Genomic DNA, 17,401 nt, shown 5'->3' with positions numbered 1-17,401 from the left:
TGATTCTATGATTCTGCAGATGAATTTTATCACTGTTCTCATTTAAGTCATGAACTGCAGTGAGCAGGTACAAACAGTCACGTATAAATTGTCCTTTTCAAGACTGCCTATCACAAGCTTTTCCAAACAGCTTCTTCCGGAAGCTTTCTTACCATTCATTCATTTACTTATAGGCAAGAGTTTAAACTCTGGTTTGTGTAAAAAGTAAAAAATGTGATCGTAGGTAGGAAGCAACAAGATCTTTAGCAATCTAAGCAAACAAAGTATCACAGGATTTTCCCAAGGATCACGACCTGGGGTGACAAACAGCTGCCCTCTCGGGGTAGACACTCACTTAAAACACAACATAACATTTAATTAGGTTCAGTAAATATGTATACATTAATAAATTTATATTCAGAATATTCTGTGACTTTTTTTTTTCCTCCTTACTGAATAAGCTAGGAATATAGAAAATGGAGCCTGTTCACATTATTTTTCGCCAGGGCAGAGATACGAATTCAGAAGCAAATTGTAGCTTTGGCACTCCTGCAAAAATCAGCTTCGGCACTTTCTGGCCTGTGCATTATGTTTTAGGTGTTTTCCTCACAAACTTCCTGGACTCTTAGGACGTATTTGAAATAGAATGGGCCTTGGTCTCATGCTTTTGCAGGACATTTTCCCTCTTGCATAGTGAAAATGGACACTCTTTTCTTCATATTAGAGATGTTCTGAAGTAATTTCTTAATTGTTAGAGCAGGACAGAAAAAATAATTTAACCAGAGATACCAAAATCCCTTTACATGTTTGACTGGAGAACCACATAAGTAAACAAACCAGAAAAAAAAAATACAAAACAATAAAAAAAGTTAATTAAAAGTTCTACTTTTATTTRTGCCTCCACCCAGTGTCTAAACAAACACTGAGACATTCATTTGTCTTTACAACCATCTAGTCTCACTACATCTTTAATTAAAACCCATCTTAACACTCTAACTAAGATGGCTTTTTTTTTTTAGAGAAGAAATCTCTGAGAATTTTTTCCTATTTCTGTTTTGAATTATACTAACTCATACAAATACTAGTATTTTTATGGTAAAGAACAATGGCTGGGGCATTTAACTCACAATAAGAGACTCAATTAGTCATGTCACTGAATTATAAATTTCCAGTTTTATTTTGTACCATGCACACACACCCTTCATTTTACCTTTTAYATAAAAAAAGACTTTATGAAATTATGAAATAAGACAAAAATAACTTATGATTATATGAAACATAGCAGTAACAAATCACAAAACTATACATATTAATGCAGAAAAAGTGTTAAGTAATTCTTCTGAAAATTTAAGTTTCATGGTATGCAGCAGATGTGCCTCTAGAGCAAATATGAGCTGGATATACAGTACTGTAAATAGAGTTCAAATCTATATACGTGAGCATATATAAACATATACAAAACTGTGTAAAGTTTATGGAAAACATACTTCAACTTCCTTTCCTCACCAAAGTGCTTTATGTAAAAAATATTACACACGATGCTCTGCTTTCTGTATAGAATAATGGGAATTTTTTTTTATTAAATAAAAATCCACTCAGTTAACTTTAAAACGTGGTCTTCTTTTTTTAACTTCCTCTTTTCCTAGACATACAAAAGAAAAACACGAACACAATTCCACATGAACAACAAAAAGTGCTCTTTAAAAATATTTGCTATGAAATTCCACAGGAAAAGCTGGGAATAAACAATTCAAATGTAGTTTTATATCATCATTCACACCTCTTCAAGGAAAGTTGAAAACACAAGACAATGTCACATGTGGCCTTAGCACTACAATACTTTAAAAACTAGTACACGTAAACTCTAGTGCCCATATATGTGTGTGTGTACGTATACACATACATATATACATGTATAAATATGCACATGTATATACATATATATGCACATATATAAACATACTTATATGATTATATACACACACACACACATTCTCTCTTGTATATAGGCGGTAGCTGAAGCTACATTTAAAACTCCAGTGTAGATCCATTTCTAATGTACATACAAATATACCCTCCAAGTCTAAAAACAGGTAATTGTATAAAAGAGAAATTGTAAATGTTGTTTACTGTCCATAGTGTAAAATAAATTCATCTCTTAGACAGGAATCCCTTTAGAAAATTAAAATTATCCACCAATAAGAAGAAAAATACAAAAATCACCAAGGCACATGTATTTGCATATAATTCAGCAACTGGTGTTAAGGTTTGTATTTTCACAAGCACCATTTTTCCTTGTAAATGTGACAAATACCATTCCTTATTTAAATATTTAAAATGCATCAAGTGATTTCTCTTTTTCTATATAATTGCCAGAAGTGATGTAAGCTCATCCCCCAAGTCAGGCTGACCATAAAGAGAATATGAAATGACTGCTGAAAAATTGACTTTTTCTGACATGGAAGTAAATAAAGGCATATATTTTTACAGACTGGTAGCACACTTTCATGTACTTAATGTGCCAACTCAACATCTTTTTAAGATAAGCCTCATAAAGATTTGCAAGTGATTCATATGTATGTATGTAAACCCACATTTATGTAATTTTATGTATTTATAAGTGATTATATGTATATATTTAAATGCATATATAAAATGAATCACTTGCAAATCTTTTTTTTTTTTTACAAATGTAACTGATGAAAATAAAAATTACGAATACTCTTTTTGAATTCTGTCTTCTGGCCTCTATTCCTTTGGTCTGGGTATTTCATGACTTAAAAACCCCTCCTTTCTTAGTATCTTTTATGTCCGCCTTTTAGAAGAAATATTTCAGAAGATTCAAAGGTCAAGGTGGTAAAGATCTGAATGCTGTAGTTCAGTCTCACACTCAGCAACTGAAAAATTCTGGGCAATCATCACTGAGCTGCACTAAGAACTTACCTAATAGCATATACATATACATATGCATGTACATATATATACATCAGGCTCCATTGTGTTCTTACTGACTTCTGAAGAACAAAACACATCCCTACGTGTCTGAAATTGAAATTTTGAACATGCCTAATAACTCTTGCTGAACAAAGTTAAATCTATGCAGTAATCATAGAATAGACCTAAAATACCCTATTATTATAGGATCATTTAAAAACTAATTGTTGATGTGTTGGGCCAGATATTAAACTAATATAAACTAATATTAAACTAATATTACACTAATGTAAGGGGACTGTCTTTTTGCTGTGCATGTAGCAATTCAGTGCATGAAAGCTGAGTGTCACTTACCTCATGCAAGCCACACGTGGTGGCAACTAGATCTACTAAAATGAGGTAAAACTCAGGACCATCTTCCCTCATCATGTGAGAAATAGAGTAAAAGGGGAAGAATTTTGTACAAAATTTTGTACAAAATTTTGTACAAAATCTTCTGCATTTAAGCCAGATCTTTTACTGCATCTTGTACATAATTTATGTATGTGATTTATTAACATATGCTTTGTATTTATTGGATGAAAATAATTCCATTACACTTATAAGCACATATAGCCTGTATATAAGAACACAATTCATGAATACAATCCTCAGAGGATTATCAGTGCTTCCAAATATCTGAACAAAAATTCATCTATGCAAAAAAAGCATAGTTATGGTCTAGCCTGCAAACACAAATCTTTGGATCTTTTCCTTCATCTTCAGCCTGATCGTGAGTATTAAGTTCAACACTACACAGTAAGAAGTCCCCATAATGGACTGAAATAACCTCAAAAATCAATCTTAAATAATCTAAGAGTTGCTTCTAAGTGCTATAGGATCATTGTGGACAGGACAACATCTCCACTGCAAAACAATGTTTTTAACTCATACTCCTGTGGTTTGGAGTATTGACAACCTCATTAGCTTCCAGCCTTGATTAGACTTGAGGACCAGAGCCTGAGACTATGTAAATAAATCCCCAAAATGTTTTGGTTTTATATCTCTAAATTATCATAGGTAACATCAGCAAGCTTCTTAAAAGAAATGTGGTACAGAAATAAAAGTATTAAGAACAACAAAAATTCTGTTATATCTGTATCTGTTGCTTTTAAAAGAAAGCTATGCATTTTAATGAAATTAATATTTCTACAGAGTATTTTAAACTTTTCTACACAGTTCTACAGCAGATACCGCAATAAAGTTCTCTAAAGTTCTAAAGTTCAGATATAGCAATAAAGTTCAGATATAGCAATAAAGTTAAAAACCAACAGAAAATTAAAACATTTATTTTTATCTAGCAGCAATGCTAAATATAGAGGAAGTCCAAGTACCGTCTTATCTAGTGCATTTAAACCGTTCTTATACACTGCATAAGGCATTGCAAGGAATATTGGAAAAATTGTAGTGGCCATTGCATATGGCTTAAAATACAGAGGGAAGGCCAGTAAGGAATCAGTACCAGTGATCTTTGGCTATAAAAACAAGCCACAACAGTACCTCCAATGTGTAGTGCCAGGATGTGTGTCTAATTGCTTTCCCTTTTTTATGCTGGTGTGTGTTTAGCTTTGGAAGAATCACAAGCAAACAAGTTGTGCAAAAAGCTGTGGGCCTTCAAAATGCTGATAGCATGCTCTGGTTTTATTTCCTTCTTTTTTTTTTTTTTTAAGTTGTATTCTTCAATGATTCCCAATGATTCCATCAATTAATTGAAAGGATTACAGTTCTTATTCAATCTTTGAATTCCCTTTAGGAACAAAAAATGAAGAAACAAGAAGACTTGCTGTATAGCAGTTCAGAAGAAAGAAACGATGACTAACATTTTGGCAAAGTTTACTCCATGATGAATGCCCACTGATTGCATGTTTTCCTCTCCAGAACGTATGTATATTCACCCATATCCCCATACATACTTGGCAGTCTTATGGAGAGAAAAATTGACAGTGAAATGTCAAAAGGGCAGGATGATATGGAATCCAGTTCAATATGAGTTGGAATGAATTAGCCTTCAGTGTAGACAGAAGAAAGTTGGCTGGGACAACGATCCACTGCACTTATTTGTAGGAAACTGCTGTCCTCAGGCAAGCTGTATGTTGAATCACCGAAGATACCTGTGGGTCCTGGTGGGAAATCATAAACTGGAAAAAAAAAGAAAGAAATTTTATGTAGCGAACTGCATAAACCAAACCTGCTTTAAACCAAACAGACAAACAAGCAAGCAAATACACATGTTATTTTTATTACTTACTGAACTTTCTTGGTCAGGAGTTTCAGTACTATCAGATTCAAACATGAACGATGGGAGGTTTCATCCCAACTATCACTTTGCCCATCAGATCTGAGCTACCTGACTGCTAGAGCTGTGATGGTTTTTGAAAGAAATTTCATGCTTGGCTATGGAATTTGATCCTAATCAGTATCTGATAGGAAATAATAAAATACTCTGGGATTCATTTGCCATAATTAGGGCCAAAACACATATATTATTAACTTCAATTTAAAGAAAACCCCCAAAACAGGGATATGCATGGGAATAACGGCCTGTTAAAAAAAAGAGACCCATTTCCCATCTTTGATGTATGATAGATTTCAAAGCACGAAACACTCTAAGTGAATTCCCCTTGTGCAGAAGCACTACACAAACCTTATGCATCTATTTTTAATCTCTGCTTAGGCCCTAAGACTAGTTCCATTATTCCCAGTTATGTTGATCCTCCGCAGAGAAGTAACTTTCCAGAGCTATATGCAAGTGGCCTACCTCCATTCAAATTGACAAAGACAAACCAAGTTTGTGTAGATAAACATGCACAGAGGTTGCACTCATCTCAGAAATRTGAGCAAATGAGCTGAAGACAAAGAAAAATCAAATATGCAGAAAGCCAAAACAGCAGTTGATTCACAGAATATTTATTYAAGGTTGGAAGGGACCTCTACAGATCATCTAGTCCAACCTTCCTGCTCAAGCAGGCACACCTACAGCATGTGRCRCAGGGTGGCATCCAGGCGGGTTTTGAAGACCTCCAGARTRGGAGACTCCACAACCTCCCTGGGCAGCCTGTTCCACTGCTCTGTCACCCTMACAGTAAAGAAGTTGCTCCTCACCTGGAGACRGAACTTCTTRTGCTYCAGCTTGTGGCCATTACCCCTCGTCCTATCGYTGGCCACCARTGARAACAGCTTGTCCCCTTCCTCCCTGCATTCTCCCTTCCTGAACTTATACATRTTAATCATATYCCCTCTGAGCCKTCTCTTCTCCAGAGAAAACAGGCCCAGCTCACTCAGCCTCTCTTCATACGAGAGATGTTCCATTCCCTTAATCATCCTGGTTGCTCTTCTCTGGACCCTCTCSAGAAGCTCCACGTCCCTCCTATACTGGGGTGCCCAGAACTGCACACAGTACTCCAGGTGCGGCCTCACCAGAGCTGAGGAGAGGGGCAGAATCACCTCCCTAAAGGTTGGAGTCATCCCAGTTCCCACTACAATATTTGGAGCAGAGTGGAGCGCCCGCACAAATATCTAACAAGACTCTAAGGACAGTAGTTCAAAGTGAATATATGACCTGGTGACCACAGGGAATTTGGAGCCTGGAGAAGCCCACAACAGCACACAATCTGCTTATAGGCAAGATGTTACAGTGACAACTGCAACCAGTCACCCTAAGCTGCTCCATGAAAATCTGAAAACCATCTCCTCTTCGTGGAAGACCACATCTGTCCTTTCCAGATGGAAATAACAGTCAGCAGTCTGACAGGTCCTAGTCATGTTCACAGCTGTGGTAGACATACTAAAAACGCACAGACTGTCCACAATTGTCATTTACCTGTAATACCAGAATGAGCTGAAAAGGTTCGATGGAAGGCACCAGACCCTGCCTGGCTCACTGGTGTGGGAGCTAAGGTGTCTTCAAAAGGAGGAACCATACTGCAAGACACACTATGCTGCACACTCTTCTGAGTGTCCACATAATGGGGAGGGCAGAAAGTCTGAAGCTGTCCATAAAAACCTAAAACAAGGAGAAGACAGTCAGTAAAACATTTGGAAAGAGATGCACGGAATGGAGAGGAATGGAAGGGATGATSTCGGCCATGTAAAAAGAAAGGCAAAAATCCTGAATGTAGCAGCACCAAAACTTCAGTTGATTTTTAGCCACTAAATCAGCTTTGATATAAAGTTCTCTATGAATTTCTTCAGTTGTTATTAATTCCTCACACAACCTACTTTCTGGATTTTCTATTGCCAACATGATTTGTGAGAGGCATGGATCACTTGATTCAAAATAAAGGCAGATTATCCAAGTAAAGACTTGGTAAAAGCACAAGGTTGAGCACAAGTTTGAGAAGGCCTGTGGAATTTTGACTTGATCATCACCTAATGACTTGATATTAAGTTTGGATTTTGTAGTTTTTTTTCAGGGAAGAAAGGAAGGCTGGCATTTACAGCTAAAAATTCTAACCTATGAATTTATTTCTGGTTTCTATAATACTTTAATCACAGGTCTTAGATCATGTTAGAAATTAAACCCTTATAATGTTTTTGTTAAGTAGGTATTTTATTTACTTCCAGAAAACCTGTGTTGTCATAAACCAAGGTCCTCCCTGCCACTTCTCTGGCTACCTGCTCTCACCATTCTCCCTCCCTACCTGGAGACTGAAGAAAAAATGACACATTTTCACATAGAAGCTGTGGGACTTGACTATTAAATAACAGGTCCAGGAGTTAAATAATGTCTAAGGTTTTTATGAGCAAACAACATCTACCGGGCTAAGACATCATTTCTTTTCATGTGGAGTATGTGGTGGTTAATCATGCCAATAGTCACTGTCGAAAAAATGACCCCTACCTCAAAAGCAACCCATGGAATTAATATCTTGAGTCTCAAGTTTCTTCCAGAGAACTGAAAATGCTCATGTGCAAGGTTGTCTCTTTTAGCTTGTCTAGTTAACCAACTTTCAGATGACATAATCCCTCCAGGATAATTCCTTTCAGCTAAGGTCAATAGCAATAGCAATAGCAATAACAAGAACAAACAAACAGAAACCCTCCCAAGACTCTCGGAACACTGAGAAAAAAAAAAAAAAAAAAAAAAAAAAAAAAAAAAAAAAGATTCAGAAGCATCTTTAGTATATAAACTGCATTCAGCAAGAACCCAAACAACTCTCCTTCCCCTCGCAAAAATGTTCATTTTATTTTGGGTATGATAAAAAATGAAAATGCCTTTGATACTTTCATGAAAGTGTGTTGAAATTTGGTATTTTTTGAAATTTTTGAAATCTGAAATTTTTGTTGAAAAATGAATGTTAACAGATTTTCTTTGAAGGACTTTCAGCACAAGGCGGAAATAAGGAGCCCCATTTTTGACTGTTAGAGGGACAGCTAATACAAGTATCACTTCAGCTTTCCACAAGTTCAGGTATAATCAAATTGTGCAATTGGAAATGCACATTTGTAAYACAGGCACGTTCAGCTATCATGCCTGGGATCTACTGAAGACCAGGAGTGATTAAAAAAGGAGAGCAGTGGCAGGGGTAACAGCTCGTCTCCTCCCATGAAAGCACAAATGCTTACAAACCAAGAGAGCAAAAATCAGCTGTCCTGATGGCATAAGGAGAAGCTAGAAAAACACCAGCAGAGGAAGTCTGTTAAGGGGAAGCATGAAATATGGTATCATGACCTATTGGTATTTAAGACTGATGCATCTAAATTTCTTGGGTATTACATCATGCCTGGACACACGCATTAGCACAATTAGCAATTTATTACTTGTGATTAGAAATGCTTCACATGGAACAGCCAGTTCTAGCTTACAAATAAAAAATATTTTAAAAATCTGTATCAGTGCATTTTTCACATCCTAATCCCCAAATAAATCTTCCAACTTCAAATCCCTCCACAGAGATATTCTGAGATTAAAAGCATGTTGAAATCATAAAGCACTTTACACATTTTTGCTGGACTGTAGCCAGGATCTTGATGTATTTTCATTAACTTCCCTAGGGAAGTGTCCACATGAGACTGTTGGTAACGTTTCTTACAGATAATGCATTTCATAAGTAATATGGATAGCAGAATAGAAAAGATGCAGTAGAAAAGATGCTGTATCACATTAGGTGATACAACTGATTTCCTGCCAAGTGGGAGGAAGAACAAACAGTTTAAGAGTTTTATGAGTCCAATTATTTTTCCTTTGAGGCTCTCTTCCTCTGGGTGCCTGGAGGAAACTTAGAAGTGTTGGCACGCATAAGATGTGCTGGAATTGAAATAGAAAAATTAATATTTAAATGCATCTGAACGGGCCAATGTTACAGACGGGAAAAGACAGGCTGAACTTAAGAAAGCAAAAGAGAATTTGTGGGGAATTCTAGATAACAATGACGAATGAAAAACAGACTTCGAATTCTATTTAGTGGTCTTATTAGAAACAGTGGTGTGCCTATACTGAGATAAAAGCCTATTTTTGCATGTTTAACAACAGTTTTGATCAGGTAAACAGTTATGTGGAAAAAAAATTTGAACAGTTTTTTTTGAAAACATAGTTTTTGAAAACTTGCATTAAAAAAGAGCATTTTTCCCTTTATACAAAAATATAGAAATTTATTTATACAAAGGCAGAAAAATTTAAGTCTTTATTAAAAAACAGAAGCATGCCTCCTCTTCCATAGCAGCCTGCACAACTCACACCCTCTGTGTTGAGTCCTGAAAGACTGGACCCTTACATCTCTCACCATCTCCAGCAGGATTTGTGGGCACGAATAGACCTGAGCTCAAGGACACTTTTTTWAAATGGTTTAACTGGAATACCTAGGGAAGTGGTGGGGTCGCTGTCCCTGGTAGTGCTCAAGAAACAGGTAGATGAGGAGGCTCTTAAGGACATGGATTAGCAGGCATGGTGGAGATGAGTTTACCATTGGACTCGAGGATCTTGAAGGTCGTTTCCAACCACATGGTTTTCCAACCACAAAGACCCTATGAAAACTTGGTCAGTTTACAAAGCATGTCAATAATTTACAACCAACAGTCCTTGAATAGCCTGTCCTGACATTTAAGAAACAAGCAGTAAAATAAAATAAACAGATAGAAAGAACAATAGCTCTTTAAAATTTGATTTATAAGATGTATAGCTTCTGCCCCCTTTAGAGATGCTTTAGAAATCAACTTTTCTCTCAACCAGCAACAGAGCACACTGTGGAAGCTCACTGGGGAGTTAGACAAGTTAACAGGAACAACCAAGTGGTCACAGCCAGCTGGCAGGACCCCTCGAGACACATACTGAAGTGTCTTTCCACACTGCTCTCTCTCCTTTGCTCTGTATGCATTTCTTCTCAGCATCCTGTTCTTGCAGCACAACATTCTGGCAGCAGCTTTGACTACTTGCTGGCTGAATTCTAGCAAAAAAATAATAAAAAATCCCCAGTTTACCTTCAGATTAAGCTATTGTGAGTCACATCCTACGTGTTTGCTCATTCCCCAGTCAAGTAAAAGAATTTTGCCTACCAAGCCCTACCAGCTTTGACCCAGTCTTTCATTAACCACTACTCTGTAGACAAAAACAAGGAGGAGCAAATGGCATTTTCATCAACTGATAAACACAAAAATATTTTTTAAGATGTAGAAACGGAAAATAATTCTAATGTATTCTTTTCATAATTCAGTGCCAAACATCAAAGAAACATCCAACTCACAAATTGGAGGGACATAAACAAGAAAGAGTAGAAAAGAGGTCTTATCCCCCTGTCCTGTTCTTCTTCAGTCCTTCAGGAAAAAAAAAAAAAAGGAAAGCAAATAAACAAAAAATAGGTTGTCTTAGTAGGATTCCAAAAAACCCTTTTCTTCTCATCCCTCCAACTCTGTATTGCATCAACTCCTCTCTTGCTAAATGATCAGATGTCTCTGTGTTGTATCAGGAGCCGCAGCTAGACTAAAGGCTCGGTTGGAGCATCGTAATGAAGCTAGAATTTGCTGGATTGCAGATAGGAAAATAGTATCTTTTTATACTCTGAGCAATTCACTGCAGAGTCACTGGCAGGCAGTAAACCTAGAATCACTTAACTCCTTTTCACATACAAACAGAATCTGATCTGTGGTATTTAACCTGAAATTTGGACTTAATAGCTAAGAAATTGTTCCTAAGCACTCAGCCAAGTTCTTAAAACAAGCCAATTAGATGGCGCCAACAGAGAAACACACATGTTCCAACAAAGGAACATTTAAAATAACTGTATTTCTTCTCCATAAAAATGAACATTTGATTCACACTCCTTCATTACAACACACACAAAAAATCATGCACTTCTAATGCTCACTAATAACATACCCAAAGCTTTATCCTTTTGGGGGACAGGAAAGGAAGCTGAGGAGGGAGCTGATTTAATATTCCCAGCAGAGCATTCAGCGTAAGGAAGTGGATGCAGTAAGATAAAAACCCAGGGCAATTCCTATCATACTGCCCCAAATTGTGACATCCYACGCATGTGTCATGAAGACTGAGATGGGGGAGTGAAGATGGTGTGGAAAGTCCATTCTAAGATAGACCTTGTTTTGCTTTATTTCATTTAATAAACACATAAGCTTCATTACCACTCAGCCAGATGTTTCTTAATGTTTTCATTTAAACAACCAACAACCGTTTCTATTAAAATGCACTCAATGCCATTAATTACCCTGTCACTTTATAAAGCAAATGCCAGCTGCAAACACGGGAATTATAATAGAGAGTTTGTCAGTAGTGTCCTCTGGCAGGAAGAATGAATATAAGCATTTAAAACACGTGCACACACATGGAGTAACTCAAGTTGTGTTTCTTAGCATCCAAGCACTGTAGTCATAATAAATGATGTCAAGGCACAGAACAAATTGCTATTTTTCTGTCATGATAAAATTATTTCCTGAGAAAAGTGAAATATTTATAGATATAATAGGAATTTACTGCAAGAACCAATTCTCTTCTATCCCAAATTCACAGCTGAGATTCTAGTCCACACAAGTATGTGACAGAATCCTGATCCTACTGAATAAACCAGGATAAAATTTTCATTACAGTTGGTAATAAGAAATAACTGCCACAGCTAACAGTGCCAGAAGGTGGAAAGTTTTTGCCTGGTTTCAATACATTTATTTCCTTTTCAGTCAGATCCCTGCCTGGCTCAACAAGACAAACAGAACAACAACAACAACAAATATTTCTGAAGAAATAATTAAAAATTAAAATTGTCATTAAGAAGTATACACTACTGATGAGTAATTATCACTACTAAAATCATGCAGAATTTTACAATAGCTGTCTTTAGCCCAAAAGGAAAAAAAGAAAAAAAAAAAGAAGAAGAAAAAAAAGAAAAATCATTTAGTAGCATTTGTGTGTGAAGAATGACAGCAGAATTGAATAAACAGAGACTGGAATCACAAATTATTCTCCCATATTGACTTGCTATTGTGAAAAGCTAGAAATGTTTTGGGCGTTTATACTACTGAGTTGCAATTTGATATTATAACAACACATTTGTTTAAATTTGATTGTTTCTATGAAAATATAACTGTGACTAGCATAGCTCCTGTATAGCACTAGTTCCAATAATTCATAGCTGCTAACAATTAAAAAAAAAAAGAGCAACTTTTCCTACTGCCTGTTTTGCATGAATTGTTTATTTTAGTCCATTATTCCACTAGCATTGGTCATCAATTCAAGAACATATATGTCCTAAGTTGCACACATAATTTTAAGAGTGTTCATATTTTTAGTGAAGAATTGTTCAAATGGTATCAGAAGCATAGAACAGACAAAATAAAGATGATTAAGGGACTGGAGAATCTATCATATGAGGAAAGACTAAGTGAGCTGGGCCTGTTCAGCCTGGAGAAGAGAAGATTGAGAGGGGATCTCATCAATATGGATAAGTACTTCAAGGGCAAATGTAGGAGGAAGGGGCCAAGCTCTTCTCAGTGGTGGCCAGTGACAGGACAAGGGGCAATGGGTTCAAGTTGAAACCCAGGCAGCTCCATCTCCATGTGAGGAGGAACTTCTTGACAGCCCTGGCACAGGCTGCCCAGGGAGGCTGTGGAGGYTCCTTCTCTGGAGATCTTCCCAACCCGCCCGGATGCCGCCCTGTSCCCCGTGCTCTGRGTGTCCCTGCTGGAGCAGGGGTTGGACTCGATGAGCTCTGGAGGTCCCTTCCAACCTCAACYATTCTGTGATTCTGTGAAAATCTATCGAGAGACTCCAAAGAGGTCTACCACACTTTCCATGATAACCATGACAATACTGTGACCTACGAAGCAACAATTTCTACTACAGCCTTTCCTATCTCACTTGTTCTGATTTGTCTTAGGGCAATAGCTTGTTCCTTCAACTGCCTGTGCACTGGGAACATCTGCAGCTCTGCAGAGCTCCCTGCAGTTGTGCTTTGCTGTAGAAGTTCTCTTGCAGATTTACAGTGTCCTTTATTGCACCTATAAACATGCAGCACATTGGGGATCCAGGTAGGCTGGCAAGTGATTCAGTAATCCAATCCTGAGGGCTCAAGCAATTCAGGATATCAGTTTTGCTGCCTGCAGTAATCTGCAAGGGCATTGCAGCTCTGTAAGTTGTCTAATGTCATCACTTCCAAACACGCCAGCTCTACACTGTTACTGAAACCGTGCACTTCACATAACAGTGTCCTTAGTGCTATGTTTCTAATGAAAGGAAAATTTCGTCTGTGGTATAATACAGGAAAAAAGGAAAAGGAAATAAAAATAAATAAAAAGGATAAATAATAAAAATAAAAAAGAAAAGGAAATAAAAAGGAAAAGTAGTACAAGAAGTTAGTTGTTATACAAGACTAACTTGGATTTCCCACTTCACTTCCGTCTGGATGCTAGTCTTCATATCTCCATGAGCTTCTAAGATGCTCATGAGCCTCTTAGCTTCACGAGCTCCATGAGCTTCTAAGGTGCTTCTAAGCTTTCAGTATGGTTGATGGCTAACAACATTTTTGTTCAACAAGCTTTTTGGTGATGACCCTTTCTTCCTGGTTACAGCCAATTTAACAGTTGACAAGGTGACTGCATATTGAGATAGAAAAATGTCACTATTGTTTGGGGCAGATTGGGCTGAAAGTTCAGGGGCTACAACTACAGGCATTTAAGCCATGAAAAGGCAGGTTATGAACTGCAGGAGACAGAAGCTAACAGAGCTTCTCACAGACACCTAATAGAGACAGAAGAGTCCAGGCTGGTGAAATAGCTCCATAGTTTTCTTCTGTGTTACAAAGATGTGAGCAAAGAAGTGGCAAATCTTTGTGTAAATGCTAGGAAAAATCAAATACTCTTGAAATATTTGTTTTTGAAGCATGGAAGGGAGAGTAGGCAAGCATACTGGGCAAAGCTTTTAGTATAGAGCACAGGAGTGAAGCTGCTTTGCTTAAGTTGGAGGGAGGACATTCTGAATAGAGAGCTCTTAAAATGACAATAGGTAACAACATTAAAAAAATCCTTAATCCCCAAACACAACTATTGCCATTGTAACACACAGTTTCTTTGTACATTTTTACATAGCAAATAAAAGGCTAATGAATTCAGTCCACATTGTTTTCCTACTAGTTTTTAGTGAAGAGATCTGTACAATCTCAAACAAACWTGGATTTTCAACAAAGCTTTCCTTGCACAGGAAAGTAACATAATGTAGGAGCACATACGACCTGGGTTGAGAGGCCAGCCCTTGAGTCTGTCTGTGCTTGGGCCACACAGAATTAACTTGCACCTATGTGGAGTACAGCTCTGGTCCACGCAAGTGACATCCCCCGAGAAGTAGGGACCCTCAAGATTTCTCTCATGTCTTTAGTGGCCCATGTCTTTTGTCCTTCCAACTCCTGTGTGCACAGCTGTAAGGGGAGACTAACATATCAGCACTACTGTAAAGAGGAGACTCCACATCAGGGGTAGAGCTTATTGCACCAAGCCCTGCGAGTCCTGTGTGGAACAGCAACCATGGCAAGGTGACTACACCCACAGCCTGCTTTTGTTCCAGGGAGGATGACAGACCTGCATGATTATCAAAGGATAATCAATATCCTTTGGATACCAAAGGATAAAAGTTGGAGGACATCCAGCTGAATGCCATTCTGGAAGACAAATTTTGCCAAATGCTGACTCAACAAAAAAAGAGAATTGAGTAAAATACTATATGTTGAGGAAATGGGAAGGCTAGGAGTTTATTGGACTCACTCTGGGACAGTAACAGTGTATTAAAAATCTATGTTCTACACTATATATGCTTTATTCTAGATTATTCCTGCTTCTTTAATCAGAGGATGAAGAAAGCCAACAGTAACTAAAACCCTTCATAAACCTCATGTTCTCCTAATACTAGTTAGTGCTGAGCAGTATTATAAGCTCTTGGAAGAGCAGCACTTGGCTCAGATCTTATCCATATATTGCGTAGTATGATCCAAGGGATAGGACAGGACTGGGTCTTTGCTTTCTCCCRCCTCGCTCTCACTTGGAAAACTCATCCCTGTGCCTGGAGAGATTGCTTCCGGTAGCAARAATAAATAAATTTAAATGAAATAAACCTTACAGAAATCTTGGTTTTCTCAAGAAACAACTCCTGTGATTTCTCTGATGATAAGTCTCAGAAGAGGTGATAAAGACGAACAATACCAATGGCTATAAATGTCCTATGCACCTGGTGCATATGAATGACAAATCACATTTGGGAGGAGCAGAGGGGAAACAATTTATTCTGTCATCATGTTCACAAAACATTAAGGTAATTACTCTTCCATCCCAATACCAGCTAGAAAACAAAACAAAACAAACAATCCAACACTGTCTTCAGTCATTGCTGATTTTCTTCTTGGCTTTAGACCTTTACATTGAACAAAAATGGAGAGAGGAAGCTTGTAGAAACTATTTCTACAGTGCAAGTGGGAACAGAAGACAAAGACATATCCTAGTGAATGAAGGATTCTTCATCACTCAAGGGAGAAAAATATTCAATTTTGGAAAACCTGTTAATGTTTAGAGTTGGGAGCTCTAAATTTCAAATAACATTTGAAATTTGAAATCAAAGGCCACTATGGAATTATTTGAAATTATATTTTAGCATCAGATCCAAAAATAACTCCACAGAGAAACTTGTAACTCCTTAATTAGATGAGTAAGGAGTAGTTAAGCCGAGTAGTTTAAGGGAGCCTGAAGATGAGGTCATGAAGCCTACTTAGAGTCACAGGAAAGGCGTTCTGAAAACATGAGTACCAGTTTTCAAAACGCCTGACTTGAAGCCAAACAGCAGCGACACAACTCAAAACATAAGTGATGGAGATATTCCTTTCCTACCTTGGATGTGGAGGCTGTTTGGTTGGAAAGGAGGGTTTGCTGCTGGTGCTGCCGCCGTGTACGTCTTGAGGTGCATCCCCGTCGTCTGCGGAGGCAGCGGAGGCTGCGGCGTCGCGCTCTGCACCAGCGCGGCTGCAACGGGGACCCTCTGTGGGCTCGTGTGGTGAGGAGAAGGCGCCGGAGCAACAAACCTAGGGACACACCAAAACGCAAAATCCCAAGCAAATGAGAACAAAAATCGTTTCTGCTTAATACTTGACATAACTACATACAGTGTGTGTAGACACAGACTTCTGAATAGCAATGTGCAGCCCACACATGTAGACATTTTCAAATGTGACGTATCATTAGATTTGAGCCCTGGGAAATTTAAGGCTGAATTGCTTCTGTATGGTGGAAAACTCCCTTTAATTTCCAGTTTGTAACTGACATCCCAGGCATTAATGGCTGTCTTATGTCAAGGCATTTTAACAGCTGCATCTGCCAGCAAACTCCTGTTCTCCCTTCCTAGCACCTACAAGCTCTGTTCACTGGATGCTGGATGATGTTCTTGTCCAGCTTCAAGTCTCAGCATTTCATAGAAATCCGTGTGTGTTACATATAGCTTTTCAGAAAACTGTCAATCTAAAACTAATATAATGTATATGAAGCCAAGCGTTAAACCATTTCAAGTTAAGCAGGGTCTGATGGCATCAGGATATTGATCTGGACTCACAAGCCTGCGAGAGGAGAAGCACAATTCAGAACAAGACCTGCAGTGTGGCTACCACAGTGACTTGTCATTTTGCTGGCATATTTTGCACAGCTCTACCCCTGCCAGCACTGACAGAGTACATAATATTTTCCAGGAGAGTTTTATGGACTCTATGAGTTTAACCCAAAATTTCTTCAGTTTGTACTTCCTTAAAATTGCATACCTCGAAGTATTTTACAAATTAAGTGCTACAGCTGTTTTTGCAGACGGAAAACTTATGTTCCAAGACCTAGGCAGCCCTGTTCCAGATGGCGAAACGTCCACTAGATGAGAGGACTCAGGAATAGCTCAGCATCACTTCTTCATCCATGAGAAGAGAGATAAATTGGAAAAATAAGGGAAGGGAAGGGAAGGGAAGGGAAGGGAAGGGAAGGGAAGGGAAGGGAA

The 17,401-nt window shown here is 37.9% G+C and overlaps 1 protein-coding gene across 1 annotated transcript in view; it reads right to left on the bottom strand.

Annotated features, from left to right (window-relative positions):
• Positions 1–4,832: 4,832 nt before the first annotated feature.
• Positions 4,833–17,401, bottom strand: part of GLIS3 (GLIS family zinc finger 3) — a 128,790-nt gene continuing 116,221 nt past the window's right edge. Inside the window, exons 8-10 of the mRNA XM_026043661.1 lie at positions 16,261–16,451; positions 6,773–6,955; positions 4,833–5,090 (exon numbers count right to left, since the gene is read on the bottom strand). Of these exons, the coding sequence (XP_025899446.1) occupies positions 4,954–5,090; positions 6,773–6,955; positions 16,261–16,451 (511 nt within the window). The 3' untranslated portion in view covers positions 4,833–4,953. The remainder of the gene's footprint in view (positions 5,091–6,772; positions 6,956–16,260; positions 16,452–17,401) is intronic.

The sequence above is a fragment of the Nothoprocta perdicaria genome, unplaced genomic scaffold, assembly GCF_003342845.1.
Source record: "Nothoprocta perdicaria isolate Ctin4 unplaced genomic scaffold, notPer1 scaffold_333, whole genome shotgun sequence".
In the NCBI taxonomy this organism is placed as follows: Eukaryota; Metazoa; Chordata; class Aves; order Tinamiformes; family Tinamidae; genus Nothoprocta; species Nothoprocta perdicaria.
The sequence above is the reverse complement of the archived record's forward strand: the minus strand, read 5'-3'. Positions and strand labels throughout refer to the sequence as shown.